The sequence below is a fragment of the Mya arenaria genome, chromosome 6 (assembly GCF_026914265.1).
Source record: "Mya arenaria isolate MELC-2E11 chromosome 6, ASM2691426v1".
NCBI classification, from domain to species: domain Eukaryota; kingdom Metazoa; phylum Mollusca; class Bivalvia; order Myida; family Myidae; genus Mya; species Mya arenaria.
Window position 1 is genome coordinate 39,307,694 of NC_069127.1, and position 16,917 is coordinate 39,324,610.

General features: G+C 34.6%; 1 protein-coding gene across 2 annotated transcripts in view; it reads left to right on the forward strand.

Moving 5' to 3' along the window:
* Positions 1 to 16,917, forward strand: part of LOC128239309 (uncharacterized) — a 169,694-nt gene that overhangs the window by 64,182 nt on the left and 88,595 nt on the right. For both annotated transcript variants that reach the window (XM_052955904.1, XM_052955905.1), the window contains 6 exons: positions 1,823 to 1,886; positions 4,136 to 4,991; positions 5,901 to 6,134; positions 7,053 to 7,259; positions 7,735 to 9,953; positions 10,824 to 10,873. In XM_052955904.1, coding sequence (XP_052811864.1) covers positions 1,823 to 1,886; positions 4,136 to 4,991; positions 5,901 to 6,134; positions 7,053 to 7,259; positions 7,735 to 9,953; positions 10,824 to 10,873 — 3,630 coding nt within the window. The remainder of the gene's footprint in view (positions 1 to 1,822; positions 1,887 to 4,135; positions 4,992 to 5,900; positions 6,135 to 7,052; positions 7,260 to 7,734; positions 9,954 to 10,823; positions 10,874 to 16,917) is intronic.

Consider the following 16,917-nt stretch of genomic DNA (forward strand, 5'->3'; position numbering starts at 1 on the left):
TCAGATTGCAGATTTTCATATTTATGTTCAAAAATCTTCCTTGCAACTGTTGTCAAGCAGGTCAACTTTCCATTAATATTATCAAACAAAAGTAAACAAAAATCGATTGCATACATGTATTTCAATACTTTGCGCACTATTTTCCTATTTAGTCAAATTTATGGCTGCTTTAAGACAAATGGGCTACCTTATTAATGAGTATATTATAATTTATGATTTAATTTTCTTAAAATTATTTCTAAAGCCCAAAAAACATTATTTTTGGTTCGGGTAACCCAACCCTACTTAGGAAATAGGCCACTCCATTTTTAGTCAGTTTTTTTTTTAGTGAGTCTTTAAATATTTACTCTAAAATCTTTAAAGATTTATACAGAAAATTACTTTAACACCATTCTCTAATGATAACAATAATCTTCTTTCCCTACCTGTTTTAGAAAAGGATGTCACCCTAACCTAACCATTTTTTTTTTTTGCCGAAATGTACAAAATGACATTCAAATATTGAAGGGTTTAAGGCATTCTAACATTATCCAACACATTATATTGGGATATTTTTAAACCAATAGTTTTATTGTAAATGCTACACTATAATTTTACACCCTTATATTTTGAATTTGCAAGTCAGAATTTAGGTTAATAACTGTCTCATTTTTAATACCTGAATAAATGTCTTGATTTGTTATGCTTTTTCATCATACACTTCAGAAACAAATATATGGCCCAGTTTTAAATGTTTATGCATGAATTACATATAATTTGGATAGTCTGATCCTTGATATACATTTAGTCATCACATCTACTGCAATTAAATATACTCTCCTTGTTAATGAACTGTGAAATCGCAGTTTATACATCACTTAGCTTGTTGGTGATTAGTTCGAGCATTGGAAGTTAGTTCGAGCGTCAGTAATATCAAATATCATTAAAAAAAGTGTGACACTTTATAATTGACTCATCTTTCTCCCCAAAATACTGACTAAGTCAGTAACCAAAATAAGCAGTGTTTGATTGGTTCAAATTTATCAGATCTTTGTAACCAAACGGATGTAAACAAAATTAGTTATAGTAATTAAAGAGAAACACCTCTTCAAATTTCAAAGTATGACTCAATTAACATTTAAAAGGAATATCAATAATTTGGCACTCGTCTTCCTAGTTTGCATAATTTTAATTATGTTGAGTTAAAGCTGATTCATTTCTGAAGCAAGCTATTACAATATCATATAAATCACTTATGTTGGCACGATGTTACACGAGAGTGGGGTCTTGTGTTGTTGGGGACCCCGAAGAACCCGAAGGAAGCAGAAGCAAACCCAGTTTGTAAATGAGCAAGCATTGGCATCAGCATGCAGTTCTCCTGTACCAGGGATGGATAGGTGCTTTGACATAAGAGGGTGCATGTCTTAGGGCTGCAACTGGGAGGCACAACTTGAAGGGGGCAACTTGAGTGGGCAACTTGAGGGGGCAACTTGAGGGGGCAACTTGAGGGGGCAACTTGAGGGTGCAACTTGAGGGGGCAACTTGAGGGGGCAACTTGAGGGTGCAACTTAGGGGCACAACTTGAGGGGGCATTTTTGAATATGATATCCCTTTCCATAGGAGGCTCTAATTATGGTAGGGGAGGGGGTGGGGGCTATTTAAGCGTCTCTTTGAGGATATTTTGGCTAATTTTACACTTCATGGTGCAATCTGTAGTGATGTATGATTCTTCGTTTTCTAGATTATTAACTTTGATCAATCACTTGTGTGTTAATTTTAAAGTATGCTTAACTCAAATTATGATTTTGCTGGAAGCAATATATATTACTTTCATGTTTTTCAGAAAGCTGAGAGAGTGTATGCTGGTAGCAGCAGAAAGGGGAGGTCATCAAGATCCAGACTTGTTGGTATGTGACAGGAGTTGCTTCCCTTGGTTACATCTTTTGTTAGATTTGCCCAAAATATGAACCCTTTTGCAGACAAGCATATTTAAATTTAGCGGGCCTTTTTAATCCACCGTTTTTAAAAATCAGGGGTCCTCAAGTTGTGGAATAATGCTAAAATAAGAATTGAGAGCTTTTAAGTTCGTACTATTGAACAGTTTTTGCTAGGACTATTTGCGTATAAAAACAGTTGAAAATACCTGGATAATGAATATAAATTACTTTGGAAATAATTTCATAAAATATTTTTAGAGTCCTCCCCCCCCCCCCCCTTTTACACTTTAGACTCATTACAGTTGTAACTTCTAATATTCAAAATTGAAAAAGGAATCAATAATACAAATGTTAGAACATTTAAACAAATAGAGCAAAGGACAGTCAAGTTATAAATATAACCTAGAAGGCTTTGACTATGTGCGGTTCAGTTTAGCGATAATTTTTTTTTTCAAATTTCATGGTGTTTTGAATTTTGTGGTGCCATTTTTTATTAAATTAAAAGCAACAGTCAATTTAATATTTTGCTGAGTTTAAAATTTGTGCAATGTTCAATTTGCTAAAAATTAGAAAAATCAAATTCCTCGCAAAATGTAAACAACCTACAATAGTAACTGCATTTTAGTCATTATGATTAAAAAATATAATGCAAGACTCTATAATGTTGCCATAAGTTTCATTCCTGATTCTAAAGAATGATTTATAGTGTAATTATTCTGAGAAACTAGGTGTCTGAACAATAACATGTCAGACTTACCTGGTGATGGATGGAGATTGGAATATGAAGAGTTTGGTGTTGTTTTTGATACTGCCTACAGATATAATAGGGTCAATTTCTGGAGAAATGAAAAGAAAAATGGAAATAATTACATCCTTGACATTTTTATAGTTGGAAAGAAGATACCTATGTATGTTTGACATTTGCTTAATAATGACTCCTTCAAGAAATGTCACTATACACGAATTGTGGAAAAAACAAAACCAACAACGATTTTTATTGAATTTTTTTTGCCATGTCTTTCAAATGTTCAAAGAGAAAAGCAGAGAGAAGGATTGTTATACTCAAGAGGAAAAAAAGTTGTATAATTTTAATCACCAGGCTTGTGGCTGAATTAACAGTTTTGTATCATGTTGTCCAAGACAACTTTCAACTAGTGTGTATATTAGGGAAAAGCATTGAAATTCGCCTTTACCATCTTTTTCTTATGTAAACAATTGTCACACTTCTGCTACAAAGAGCCATAATCATTAAAGGATGTCATTGTAACTCAATGAAGCCATAAAATTCTGACTTTATCTGAGGCTGAATCTTGATATCACGGTGACCACAGAATGTGCTGCCTATTTTTCCTTATAAAAGGGTCGATGGGCCGGACCAATTGAGATTTAAATCTTGGAGAAGTCTTGTTTCCATGTATTTGTAGCAAGGCCCATTACTCTGGTTAAACAAATTGTCAAGTAATATGCCCTTGTCATCTGAGAAAAACAGATGAGCATGGCATCTATCTATTTCCAGTGTTAACATTCCATCAACCACAATTTTACTTAAGATGCTCTTGTAAATGTTAAATCAACCTCGATTTTTCTCCAGGTGCTCCTTTTAACATAAAACCGACCTCGATTTTACACCTGGTGCTCCTTTTAACATAAAACCAACCTCGATTTTTCTCCAGGTGCTCCTTTTAACATAAAACATCCTCGATTTTACTACAGATGCTCCTTTTAACATAAAACCAACCTCGATTTTTCTCCAGGTGCTCCTTTTAACATAAAACATCCTCGATTTTACTACAGGGGCTCCTTTTAACATAAAACCAACCTCGATTTGACCCAAGGTGCTCCTTTTAACATAAAACATCCTCGATTTTACTACAGGGGCTCCTTTTAACATAAAACCAACCTCGATTTGACCCAAGGTGCTCCTTTTAACATAAAACCAACCTCGATTTTTCTCCAGGTGCTCCTTTTAACATAAAACATCCTCGATTTTACTACAGGGGCTCCTTTTAACATAAAACAAACCTCGATTTGACCCTTAATGCTCCTTTTAACATAAAACAAACCTCGATTTGACCAAAGGTGCTCCTTTTAACATAACGCCGACCTCGATGTTACTCCTGGTGCTTTGTTAACATCTAGGTGCTCTTGTTAACATTCAATCAACCACGATTTTGCTACAGGATGCTCTTGTTAATATTAAATCAACTCCAATTTTCCAGATGCACTCAACATTGACCACGTGGCAATAAAGAGGAAATCAACACGAGGGCACACTGAAACATCCACAGACTTGCTCTGTGGTGACTCTCTCCTTCATTGTAATAGAACTGTACCAGTGCCAAGAAAATCCTACACAGACAGTGACGCTCATACACCTGTCCCTAGAGTTCACTTTAAAGACACAACTGAAGCGTTTGAGGAGGTTACTGAAGAACTGGATTATGACTGGTGCTATGAAGGTGTTGTAGTGAACAAAATGCGCAGAAGGAAAGATATTCCACAAAGGTTTCAGGATGATAATGATGATAGAGGTTTTAATGTAGCAGATGTGAATGGTGATAGTGTTGATATTGGTGAAATGATGGGTGATGTGAATGTGGATTATACTAAAGATGATGGTGCTAATCCTGTGATAAGAAGGCATAGTTATAAGAAGGCTGTGATAGATAAAGATGAACAAGATGAAGATGGGAATAAAGAACTAACTGATTTTACATCTGAAATCAATGGTGGTGTTGATTTTAGTTCCAACAAAAGTGCTGGGATCCAAAACAGTACATACACAATTAACGAAAGTCATCCGGATAACTGTGAGTTGCCAAGGGCAAGAAGTGGTAGCTTCAAAGCTGCAATGGAGCAGGACCATATTAACTCTGTATCAAGCATTTCTAACTATGAGGGTTCCCACACTTGTGACACAGAGAGTTCATATTCTTTGTCTCTTAGTACTGCACCAAAATACTCCAGCACACCTCTACCTTCTTCTGGTAAAACTAATGAAAGGTTTGTGAAAAGAGGCATGAAGAATACGCATAACATCGAAACACAGCTCTTTAAGAGAGACATGTCAGTAAAGTAAGTTAATGTTATTGTTACCAAAATCTTGATTACTAATTGTAATTATAAACTGTATTTTTAAAAGATTTATAGCTAATATTTTAATAACCTTATAAATAAATAAAAACGTGTCATAAAAAAAAAATTAAAAGAAAGAAAAACAAAATTCATTTCAAGTAATTATTTTTATGCCCCCTTTTGAAAAAAGTGGGGTATATTGTTTTGCACATGTCGGTCGGTCGGTCGGTCTGTCTGTCTGTCGGTCGGTCGGAATACCAAATGGTTTCCGATCAATAACTTGAGAACGCTTTGACCGAGGGACCTCATACTTGGTATGTGTATTGGTCATCACCAGCAGATGAACCCTATTGATTTTGAGGTCAGTGGGTCAAAGGTCAAGGTCAGTGTGACCTTTACATGAAAAACGGTTTCCGATCAATAACTTGAGAACGCTTTGACCCAGGAACCTCATACTTGGTAGGTGTATTGGTCATGACCAGCAGATGAACCCTATTGATTTTGAGGTCAGTGGGTCAAAGGTCAAGGTCAGTGTGACCTTAACATGAAAAACGGTTTCCGATCAATAACTTGAGAACGCTTTGACCCAGGGACCTCATACTAGGTAGGCTTATTGGTCATGACCAGCAGATGAACCCTATTGATTTTGAGGTCAGTGGGTCAAAGGTCAAGGTCAGTGTGACTGTAAGCTGAAAAAAGGTTTTCTGATTGTCCATATTTTATTTAAGTGTCCAAATCCTACTAACAATTTGGCTCCCAAGGGGGCATAAATGTTTCACTAACATCTCTTGTTCAGAAGAAGTTCCGTTTCATTGTCTTATTTTAAAACCTGACTGGCAAGTATAAACCATTTATCTGAAACGATTGGACTGATCTTGTATTGAATTTGTTCTACTATGATATTTTCAGGGTTCCCAATCATACCTCGAATAATCTGTCTATTCTCTCAGAGGAAAACAACACCTCACAAAGCACTGAAAACATTGACATAGAAAACCAGTCTACTTCAAATCCTAGTTCAGAAACCAATCACCCTGGGCACCAGTCTACCAGCAGCATGGATACCTCAAGTCAGTCAAACACAGGGACCCAACTTGGTCAGAGTGGGATAGATTCAAACTCTGGGGCAGCGCTTCGGCTCAGGTTAGCATTTTTGCATTTCATTCTTTGAAATTCAGATATAAAAAAGGCTTTCTTAATATTAATTTTACTGGCATTCCTTGCAATCTAGATATGCAATGAGTAATAGTTGCTGCACCCAATTCTGGAGGTTTTGAAATTATAGACAAGAAGTGTGAAGCCCAGCTTGTGTATTTTTAATTTTAATCATGAGGGTTGGGTGTAGTATCTGTTTAGTACCATTTTGACAAGCTTGCCATGCAGTTAATAATGTGAATATAAGGAGAATGGTATTGTGGTATTGGTGTCCAACTCTCACTAAAGACATTCGAGTTGAAGACTTAGTTCAACCAAAGAAAAGTTCCCTTGAGCTCTCAAAAGGATACCTGTCTAGTACTGGATTCTACCCAGGAAACAGACTCGAGAATGATTCCTATCAGGTTACAGGTCTTCCTAATCAAGCTCAAATAAATTGGTACAAACAAATAGACTCTGTTCACAATTTAGTTCTTCTTCTTGGCGGTTTAGCTTTTAAACACAAATGAAAAAGACTCAATAAAGAGTCAGCTACAATATTAACAAAAACATGTAAACTCCGAGTTTGATGATTTTTTTGTGAGTTTGAATCCAACACAGGTGCAGCTCTTGGTCACAGTGAGATGGAATGTTAAGCTGAGGTTTGAGGCCTGACAACATGTGATGTGGACAGTCATAGTGTTGCTTGTGGTGGGTCAATGAGGGGTCCTTGATATTCCACCACCTTTGAGAGCTTGCAATTGATTTGTATCACTGTTTTATAATGATTGGAGTCCAACATAGGGGCAATACTTGGTATCTGCGGTGGTGTGGATCGCAACTAGACATGATATTGATAGCCATAGGGAGGCTTATACTGGATCCATGAAGGACATTCTGTTTCATAATTTGACTTTCTTTATACAGTGAGTTGGAATCCAACACAGGGGCAGCTCTTGGTCACAGTGAGTTGGAATGTTCAGCTGAGGTGTGGAGTCTGACTAGGAGTGATGACGACAGCAATAGTGAGACCTGTAGCGGGTCCATGAGAGATTCCGGACATTCTAGCACAATTGAGAGCTTCGAGAGAGACATGCATGACTTAATCCATTCAGATGCTATGGAAAATGAGAGGTTAGATTGAAGCTTCTTTCTTTCATACAATGAAAATGTTTAATTGAAACTTTTTTGTTTATATCTTAACTGTTGGTATGAACTCTATACAAATCAAGATACAAGAATCTTTATTTTAAGTCAGGTATATGATAACAAGAAACATTAGCTCAATTAGCTTTTGTCCGACATGGCATATACTGGAGCATTTAAGAAACATTGATTAGTGTTATATTAATTATGTAACAATACCACTATTTCTTTAAGTATATTATCATCTCCAATCAGATCCAACAGTACTAAAAGTAATATATATTTCATGTGTCTTTGGTCTGGATCTGCAAACTAACTTGACAGCGTAGTTCTTATATGACTGGGGTATACTAGAGGATATATTATATTTAATTTTTAATGACTGAAACACAATATGTTTCAAAGCAGAGACACTTTATCAATTCTTCCACTAGATTGACTAAAGAATAGTTTCCATTTTCAGCCATGGTAAGAAAGACAAGCTGGATGATTTAACCAATGAATCTTCAAGTAGAAAGTCCTGCAAACACAGTAAGAATTTTCCATGTGATACGTGTGCACTCTCCTCTACTTCTTTGGACTTCTCACCTTTAAACAGTTCTTCAGACTCTGGTGAAATCATGTGTGCGGTTGCTCTAAGCTCTGTGGATAATGTTGACTCTATTCTTTCCTACAATGAGCCTTTGGGGACATTTGATGACTTGCTTGATGATGACACGCATGGCACAGTTTCTCATAAGAGGGAAGAAATTCTCTTGGAAGGAAAAGCTACTGATCAGTTGTCTTTGCAACAAAAGCTGCAAATGTCCTACAGTAAAAATGTTAGTTCTTCTCATGTTGAAGACCAAAAACATTTTATACCAAAGCGATTTAATCAAGTTTTGCCAACTTCCATCTCCTTTACAAATACTGCACCTACACTCACTTCTTCTACAGCATCATTTACATGTGGATCTATGTCGTGTGATGTGTTAACATCTACTTATGCTTCTGTACCACTGTGCGTTACATGTTCTGCTTCAGTTGCTACATCCACTTCTTCAGTTTTGTTTGTATCTTCTACCTCAACAATTGCCACAAATACTTCTAGTACAAGTGCTGGATTCTTTAAAACATCAGTTAAATCAAAACCTGTCAAAGGTATTGTAAAAAAGAGAAGTGTAGTTGTCAGAAAAGATGATAAAATTACAACCCCAAAGTTTGGATTGATACGTAGTAGTAACAATGGCAAACATTCCAAGAAGGAAGAAAGTTTGAACCAACAGAAGAAAGCAGCTCATAGTGAAACATTTATTATCAATGGACAAGTCAGAAACTGTAGTTATGGTCCTGTTGATTTCCCTAAAAACAGATCCAGAAATGGCTGTAGTTCAGCAAATAAGGAGAAAGTCTTATGTACGACTAAGATGCCAGTTAGTAAGTTGAATGATAGTATTTCAGTGTATCTAAAGGCAAATCAAAGACTGAAATTTGGCAGTGAAAATCCAACCAAATTAACCAATGAAGAGAAAGTTCAGAATGGACAAAAGAACATAAGTGCTAAAACTCATGATAGAATAGAAAATAGAACTAAGAAAAATATGTTATCGGAAAGCTACATCAGGGAAAGAAGTCTGTCCCCAAGTGAACGAATCTTGTTAAGAGGGAGGAACAGTAAAGGACAAGATTCAGGAAGCAACCTTACTAATGATTCCTTCGAGATCTTAGAGACAAGTAATAGAAGTTTGAATGATAGTTTCATTGTCAGCATGGAGAATTTGGACATATCTCCAGAGAATTCTTCTCATGAAGTCTCTGGTTTGGAAGTTAATCCAGCACATAAGCTTAACTTCACAGATATCTCTGATATGGGTCCGATGGAAAACCCAAGGAGAGTTGATGATGTAATGGAGAGAGATATTGACCATGTTGTATCTGAATTTGTAAATCCAGTAGTTAGAGGTTTAAAAGATATTGATCAGGTTCAACCAAAAGTTGGTCATCCAGCAGTAAGAGGTCTGAAGGATCTAGATGGTAGTTATAACACAAGTGTTGAGTCTGAAGCTGACACTGTTGAGATTAAAGCAGAGGAAAGTGATGCATCTAGAGTAATGACTAATGAGACTGGAACAGATGACAGCACTGGAGAGGAATCAATAGTGAACGTAAAGAAGGACCTGATTAGTTTTAGGTCTCTTATTTCAATGAATTCAGACAGTGATTCAGATGCTTCAGAGAGAGATTGTGACAAGAGGAGAATTGATAGAAAAAGTTTCCTTCAGACCTTTTCTAAAAGTGAAAACGATGGACATGTGTTTCCACTGGTGAAGTTTTATAATCCAAATATTGAAAATTGTGTAAAAAACAGAAATAGTACTGATATCAATACCTGTATGAGTCTTGGCTCAAAGATTAAACATTCCAATTGTTACCAAAGAAATAGAAGTCCAAATGATAGACCTGCAAACTCTGTAGAGGTGGCAAAAACTTCACTTGAAGACTCCGAAAAAGTAGTGCCATTGACAAGGGACATCCCTGTTGATAAAAAATTCCTATGGAGGCGAGATTCGGGGTCAGAAATAGCAATCAGCTTCAGATCAGATTCAGACAAACAGCGTGACATAAATAATGCCACATTTGTGCTGGAGGATAAAAACACAACTAAGTATACACCAGACCTGGGGAAAACTGGTAATGCCAAAGGTAACAATATCCTCCAATTTGTCACTGTATAGCCTAGGAATAATACATAAATCACACAAGCATATAATGTTTTGTCTACTTATATTTCTGAGCACTTCTTCATAACACTTTTGTCTGTAGATAATAAACACTGGTATAATAGGAGTTTATGTCAACATTATACACTGTTTTATGGTGGCACTTTTTCTTTATCACTTAAAAAATTATTATCTTTATTTTTGCATGAATCTTGTTTTCTTCTAGACACTAGAGTCTTATTGTACTCTGATTTCTTTCATCCATATTTAACACTTCCAAGCTGTTTATAAATTTCACCATTTGTAACAATATATTCATTGATCGTGGTATTTAATAAATATAAAGCAATATAATCACCCTCATAACAACATCTTAACAATAGTTCTCAATTTGCCAGACAGATATAAATGGTTTTAATTAAAACCTTTACAATTTACGGAACATATAATAATTCAGATCTTCTATATATGGCAATATAAAACATAACTGTCTTTAAATCCAGTCTGATATTCCTTAAAATACTTTCTTGTAGTTTCCTAATATAAGTATTAAGTTCCAAGAATTACAAATAATGAAAGGTTAATATTTTTGCACAAGAAAAAATCCTGTATGGTTAGAATTCAAGACAAAAAATCCGCTTTATTTGTTTATTGAAGAACATTTTTATTTGTGTTCTAACTGATTTAGAATCAGATATTATATTTATTAGAAGTCAAAGTTCTTCCACCAGATTGGACAATACATAGCAACTCATTCCCAGTTGTAATAGTTAATAAGCAATGAATTATTTAGTTTTGAATTTATAAAATAAATGAATAAATGCTATGACATATTACATTTTTTAATTCTCAGGGACCACCAATGTGTCTACAAGGTCTCATCAGCAGGGGTCAGAAACACAGGTAATGTTTGGTTTGCATGATTACAATGGAGTTACTATATGATCTAGTGGTTTTGTTGTCTCCCCTCAATTTTTGCCCAAATGGTTTAAGTTTATAATAATTTCTTTTAGCTTGATTGTGATGAAAGCTGATAGCGTTACTATATGATTTAGTAATATAGTATCCCCCCTTGATTTTGCCCAAATTGTTTAAGTTTATAGGAATATGTTTTAGTTTGATTGTGATGAAAGCTGATAACTATACTTTTTGATCTAGTGGTCCCCCCTCAATCTTAATCAAATGGATAGTTTATACTAATTTCTTTTAGCTTGATTGCAGGCCTTCCAGCGTTCCTACTTTTTCCTACTTTTTCTACTTTTTCCTACATTTTTAACAGCTTCCTACTTTTTCCTACTTTTTTCTAAAAAAACTCCCACTATTCCTACTTTTTTGAAAATAAAGTCCGCAAAAATATTAAAGTTTGATCTTTAAACAAAAGATGTCAAACTGGCTGGTTTCTGTTGTTGAAAGGTGTGGCAACATGTTCCACTTTGATGTGCATCATTTTCACCCACACAGTTCAGCAACAGAAACCGACCAAGCATCATTCACTAAAATATTCAATATGGCATATAGAATGGTATAATTTTGCATTAAAAACATCTCCTCTAGGTAAGTTAATAGCTATTAATAATAACATATTTAACCAAAAAAAATTCTACTTTTCCTACTTTTTTGTAAAAAATATTCCTACTATTTCCTTCTTTTCTGTCAGAAAAGCTCCTACTTTTTTCCTACTTTTTTGTTAGTGGCTGCTGGAAGGCCTGTGATTGTGACGAAAGCTGATAACTATACTTTATACTTTAGTGGTTTAGTTGTACCCCCTCAATCTTAATCAAATGAATAGTTTATACTAATTTCTTTTAGTTTGTTTGTGATGAAAGCTGATAGCTTATAGAATCACTCTTGAGTCCGTTTCCTAGGTAAACGTAGATGATCAGTACCGCGGTGTCCATTTTGAGAGTCCATGAAAAGTACCCTAGGTTTGGGATCTAACCCACAAACTCTTGGGTGAGAGGCAGACAACCTTGTTAAAGTTTATATATCACATATATCAGTTCTTATGGTTGCATGTTTAAGCCCAACTAGGGGTTCTTTTTTGTGGCCTCTCAAAATTTTACACCAGTGGAGATTTCTACACAGGATATGGGCTCCAACATTATTTATATTAGCCTGTCTTCTCGAAAGGAGCTCTCATGAACTCCATAAATTGATTTTCATGGAATTAACACTTGGTACAGTTATTAAGTGCCATTTACTGTGTCACATTGTACCACAAAAAACATAATGAGTTTAAAGTTCATCCTGATGATGATATGGGTTTGGTTTGTGGTTGTGAAGCTGGTAAAGTTTGTTTGTGTTTTCTGTGGTTTCATCGTTCTTTTCTTGGAAATCTTGAACAGCAGTTCTACCGAAGAAACTCTAATTTAAAGTTCAGCCTTATGATATGGGTTTGGTTTGCGGTTGTGAAGCTGGCAAAGTAGGTTTCAGCTCTCTGTGGGTGTACCATACCTTTTCTTGGAACTCTGGAACAGCAGTTCTACCAAAGAAACATTAAAGTTTGAATTTCAGCCTCACAGTATGGGTTTGGTTGTGAAGCTGGCAAAGCAGGTTTCTGGTATCTGTATGTGTACCATACTTGGTCTTGGAATTCTTGAACATCAGTTATTTCTTTTTGTAAAGTAACCCCTTAAAACTACAGACATTTACGGAATATTGAACTAATTGCAGATAATTGCCAATGGTGAAAATAAACATCTGCAATCATGCAGTTATTTTATTGGTTAATAAAAAGTGCATAATAAAATTAACCGAAAGCTAAATAATTTTGCAGAGCTAAGACAAACTCATGACCATGCAGTTATTTTATTGGTTAATAAAAAGCACATAAAACATGAACTGAAAGATAAACTTTGATATTCCTTTCATGTGCGGCACTTTCCAAGAATCTGTTTGTTCTTCCGCATTCTTTAGCAGGAATTAGAAATAATTGGTAAATTATGCTGCATTGAGTTTGTTTGTTCTCAGAAAGCGCTATTTAATGATCAAAGTTATTTCTATGGAATTGTTTCTCTTTCATAAAAGCAGTCAAAACATGTTAAAACTGTGGTTTTAATTGATATATTCCAGGGTGAATTTACTTTATTTTATGTTTTTCAGGGGGTTGGAAAATAAAACCATTGAGATAATATTTATACCTTATTGCTTTAAAGGGACTCGTTCATGGTTTGCGAAATGCAGTATTTTTATCCCTCAATTTCTTTTATTGCAAAATAAAGTTTGGCAAATCATTAGTAGTGTTAAAACTAAGATACTATTGACAGCTTGAACGGCTTCAACAAATGTTGATATGTGGTCAAATATTGTCTTTGAAGACCACAATTTTGAAAAAGGTGAGCATTGTGATTCTCCAAAGGTTTGTTGCCTGATCCAGGGTTGATAAAATTATCACTTGATGTTACCTATGTCTTTGCTAAAGGTTAAAATATTCATCAGATGTTGTATCAGTCATTATGGTCAACTGGGGAAATGCTTAGTTTTTTCTAAAACAAATTCTTGACTGTATAACCGGCATCGGTTTGCTTCGAACTAAAACCAGAGTATTTGTTTTATTCTTTATTGTATTTTTTTCTTCCGTTTTGGTATGAAAGAGTAAAATAATTATAAAATAAGTGTTTTTGGGAAAACAAATATTTGGGAAAAAGACCTGAATGAGTCCCTTTATGACATAGAAACATTGCAATTCAAAGAATAATTAGGTGGGCTTATTTAGAACTGTTCATTGATTGTCAATTGTATTTTTAGTTTAAACATATTTATTTTGAACCGATTGTGAAACAAGTTATTACAACATTATATTAATTACTCTTGTTGGCCCGATTTTACGCGAGAATGTGGTCTTGTGTTGTGGGAAACCGGAGAACCCGGAGAAAACCCACTTGTCCGGCTTAGTGACCCGAGCCGGGAATCGAACCCGGGTCGTCTAGGTGAGAAGTGAGTGCACTAACCACTGCGCTAATCGGACAACCATTTACGTAATTTTTGATTGAGTTAAATTCCAATTATCTCCCTTTTTTGCATGACTTAGCAAAATTGGTTTAAGTTTTGAATGCATGCTGTTAGTACACAGAATTTAAGTGAAAACTCAAATAAGGTTATCAACTAGGTTACGAGATAATGCTTAAGCAAATTAAATGCAAAAATGCCCTTTCAGGCTGGACATAAAACAATTTTGTTACATTTGCAAATTTATAGACTAAATTATGGGATTCTTTAACATCTCTTCTTCCAATTAACCAAATGTATTAATAAATCAATAATCATCATAAACATGTGCAATTGCCTTGGACAGGTTTCCATTTAATAGAGAAACATGTAAAATTTATTACATTTTTGTTAGGTTATTAGCAAATGAAAACTTGCTTTCATTCCCACAGATCAAAGAATACAGAATTTTGTATGTAAATTGTGGGATATTAATGTAAATAGACAAAAATTGTTTATTATCCTACAAAATATTATATGTAAGGCCGTCATTGAAAAATTGTTTCTTTGCTATATGCTGTAACCCAACCCCAAATTTATTTCAGTGGGTTACAAAGGTTAGTTTGGTATTTGGGGCTTCTTTGTATCATTTTATGACAAATATTATTTTCATAGCCCTAGTATTGGCCACAGTGGATGTGACGGTGGTGCGGTCATTATTGTGACTTTAGCAATAGTTTTTCCCGATAGTTTAACAATAATAGAATTACAGCTAGTGCTCCAGTCAGAAATGTGAATGAACATTAATTATAAGCATTCTTTGGCGTTGCTATTTTTTAAGACGTGTTTAACGCAGTGGTTGAGTCAGAAATGTAGATGAACATTAATGATAAGCATTCTTTGGCGTTGCTATTTTTTAAGACGTGTTTAACGCAGTGGTTGAGTCAGAAATGTGGATGAACATTAATTATTAGCATTTGTTTGCATTGCCATTGTTTAAGACGAGTAACATCTAGTGATCTATTCAGTAATGTGGATGAACATTGATTATTTGCCACTGCCTTAAAGACAATCACTTAGCATGAAAACAGTGCATAACTAAGTTATATATTTTTTTTTTTTTGCGTTACCTAACCATGATATTAAGTATGGCACAGCACCGCTGCCAATCAGCTCTTTAGTAAAACTGATAACTTTTTTATTTTTTTGTGCAAATTTCTCTTTACAAGCCAGCGTGCATGTACTATCTCCGGAATAACATTCTTTATATAACCTATAAATTATTAACTGGTTATTTTTGTGAGAATTATTCTAAATGATTTTATTTGAATATAGAGACCACACAATAAACCAAGAAGTTATTTGTGAAGGCCTTTTAGTACTAAGTGGGAAGCATATATTTACCTGAGGAAACTAATAACAACTATTAAATGCACTCTTGTTTTCCTGGATTAGAACAAGTCTCTAATAATTCACAGGGGTGAAAGTCATAAAACCAGCTACCTTGGTCTTAATTTCAGATCTTGTAAGTAGAAAATATGTCCAGCTGCTTAACATGTAGATTGATGGAACTACAAACGAAATATTTTTCGGACATAAAAAGTAATTTCTTCCAAATTATTTTGGGTTTATTACTGACCTCAGTAACAAAAAAAAAGATTTTTGTACTAGTTTGAATTTCCGAAAAAAAAGATATAAAAAGAAAATTCTACTAATATAAGGCTACACTTAATAAATAAGTTGTTTATCCTTACCCGACTGGCTAATAAAAATAGAGGCGACCTGAATTTTTTTCAGATTCTCCAGATGTCATTTTTTTAAATTTTCATTACGGATTTAAGACAAACATTAATTAATCTACCTTCTGCATTGGGTCTTTTATTCACCAATGTCCTGTGTCTGAGTTTAAAATTAAGGGTCAGAAAAGCAACATTTAATTTTGTTATGCAAAATTAATGCTATAACAGGCGCCATTATATGGTCAAAATTGCTGTTTCTGTTACAAATAATGTGTCCTTAAATCAGGCACACATCTTTTGTCAAAATTAGTTATTTTATAGATATTTTGAAATATTGAAGAATTCAGGTTTCTAAGCTTAATCTTAAACTCAGACATAGTGAAAACGGCTCCAGGTTTTTTTTCTGCCCATTTTGGGAAAAATTAATACCCACAGACATAGCAGGGAAAATTTTCGTCAAAAAATTAACCGATTTGGGAAGTTGTTTTTTTGTGGATTTTGGGATTAAGCATCTGCTAAAAGATTGAGATTTTACGAGTCGTTTGATAATTGGCAATATTTCGAATAAGAATCGACAAAATCATCATTTTGGGCAATTTTTTCTGTGAAATTAGTCAATTTAACCATGACTGTCACAAGGAAGTGCTGATAAATGCCTTTATAATTGTAAATGAGCAAAATGCTCTCTCAAGCTAAAACTCAATGCCTGCAATAAGGAGCAAGGTGCTAGTCCAGAAGCCTGGCTTTTCATGACAGGGATTTCAACTCATTTGGGACTCTTTTCTTGAAATTGGAAAAAAATACACATTTGACTTTGGGAATGGGGTAGACCCTGTGAGATGGGCACAAAAACACCTGTACCCACACTTTTTATTGTGAGTGAGGTAAACATCAAACAAACTCTTTCTTTTTTTGTGGCCTAATTGAAGTATTTTTATTTCATTAATTCTTTATATCAATTGGCTTATTTTCTCAGGAAATAATTACTTAATTGGTTTGGATATCGGCAATGAAAGCTTCAATAATTTGTACCAGATTTTTGGAAAAATCTGAAACAAAATGTAAAAGAAAGTTGGAATCTATTCAATGGATGTTTACTCCGTTCTGACAGTTTGCAAGCTAAGTATTATTACCTGAAAGTTTATGTGTTCTGATGCAGATAGGGAATTACTTCATTTGTGTATATTTACATTCTCCAAAGTGGAATTCTCTGGCAAGTGATTAAGGATGTAAGGATGGAGAGTGTTTAAATTATCTTGTGGGTGTGTGCATGTAATGGTC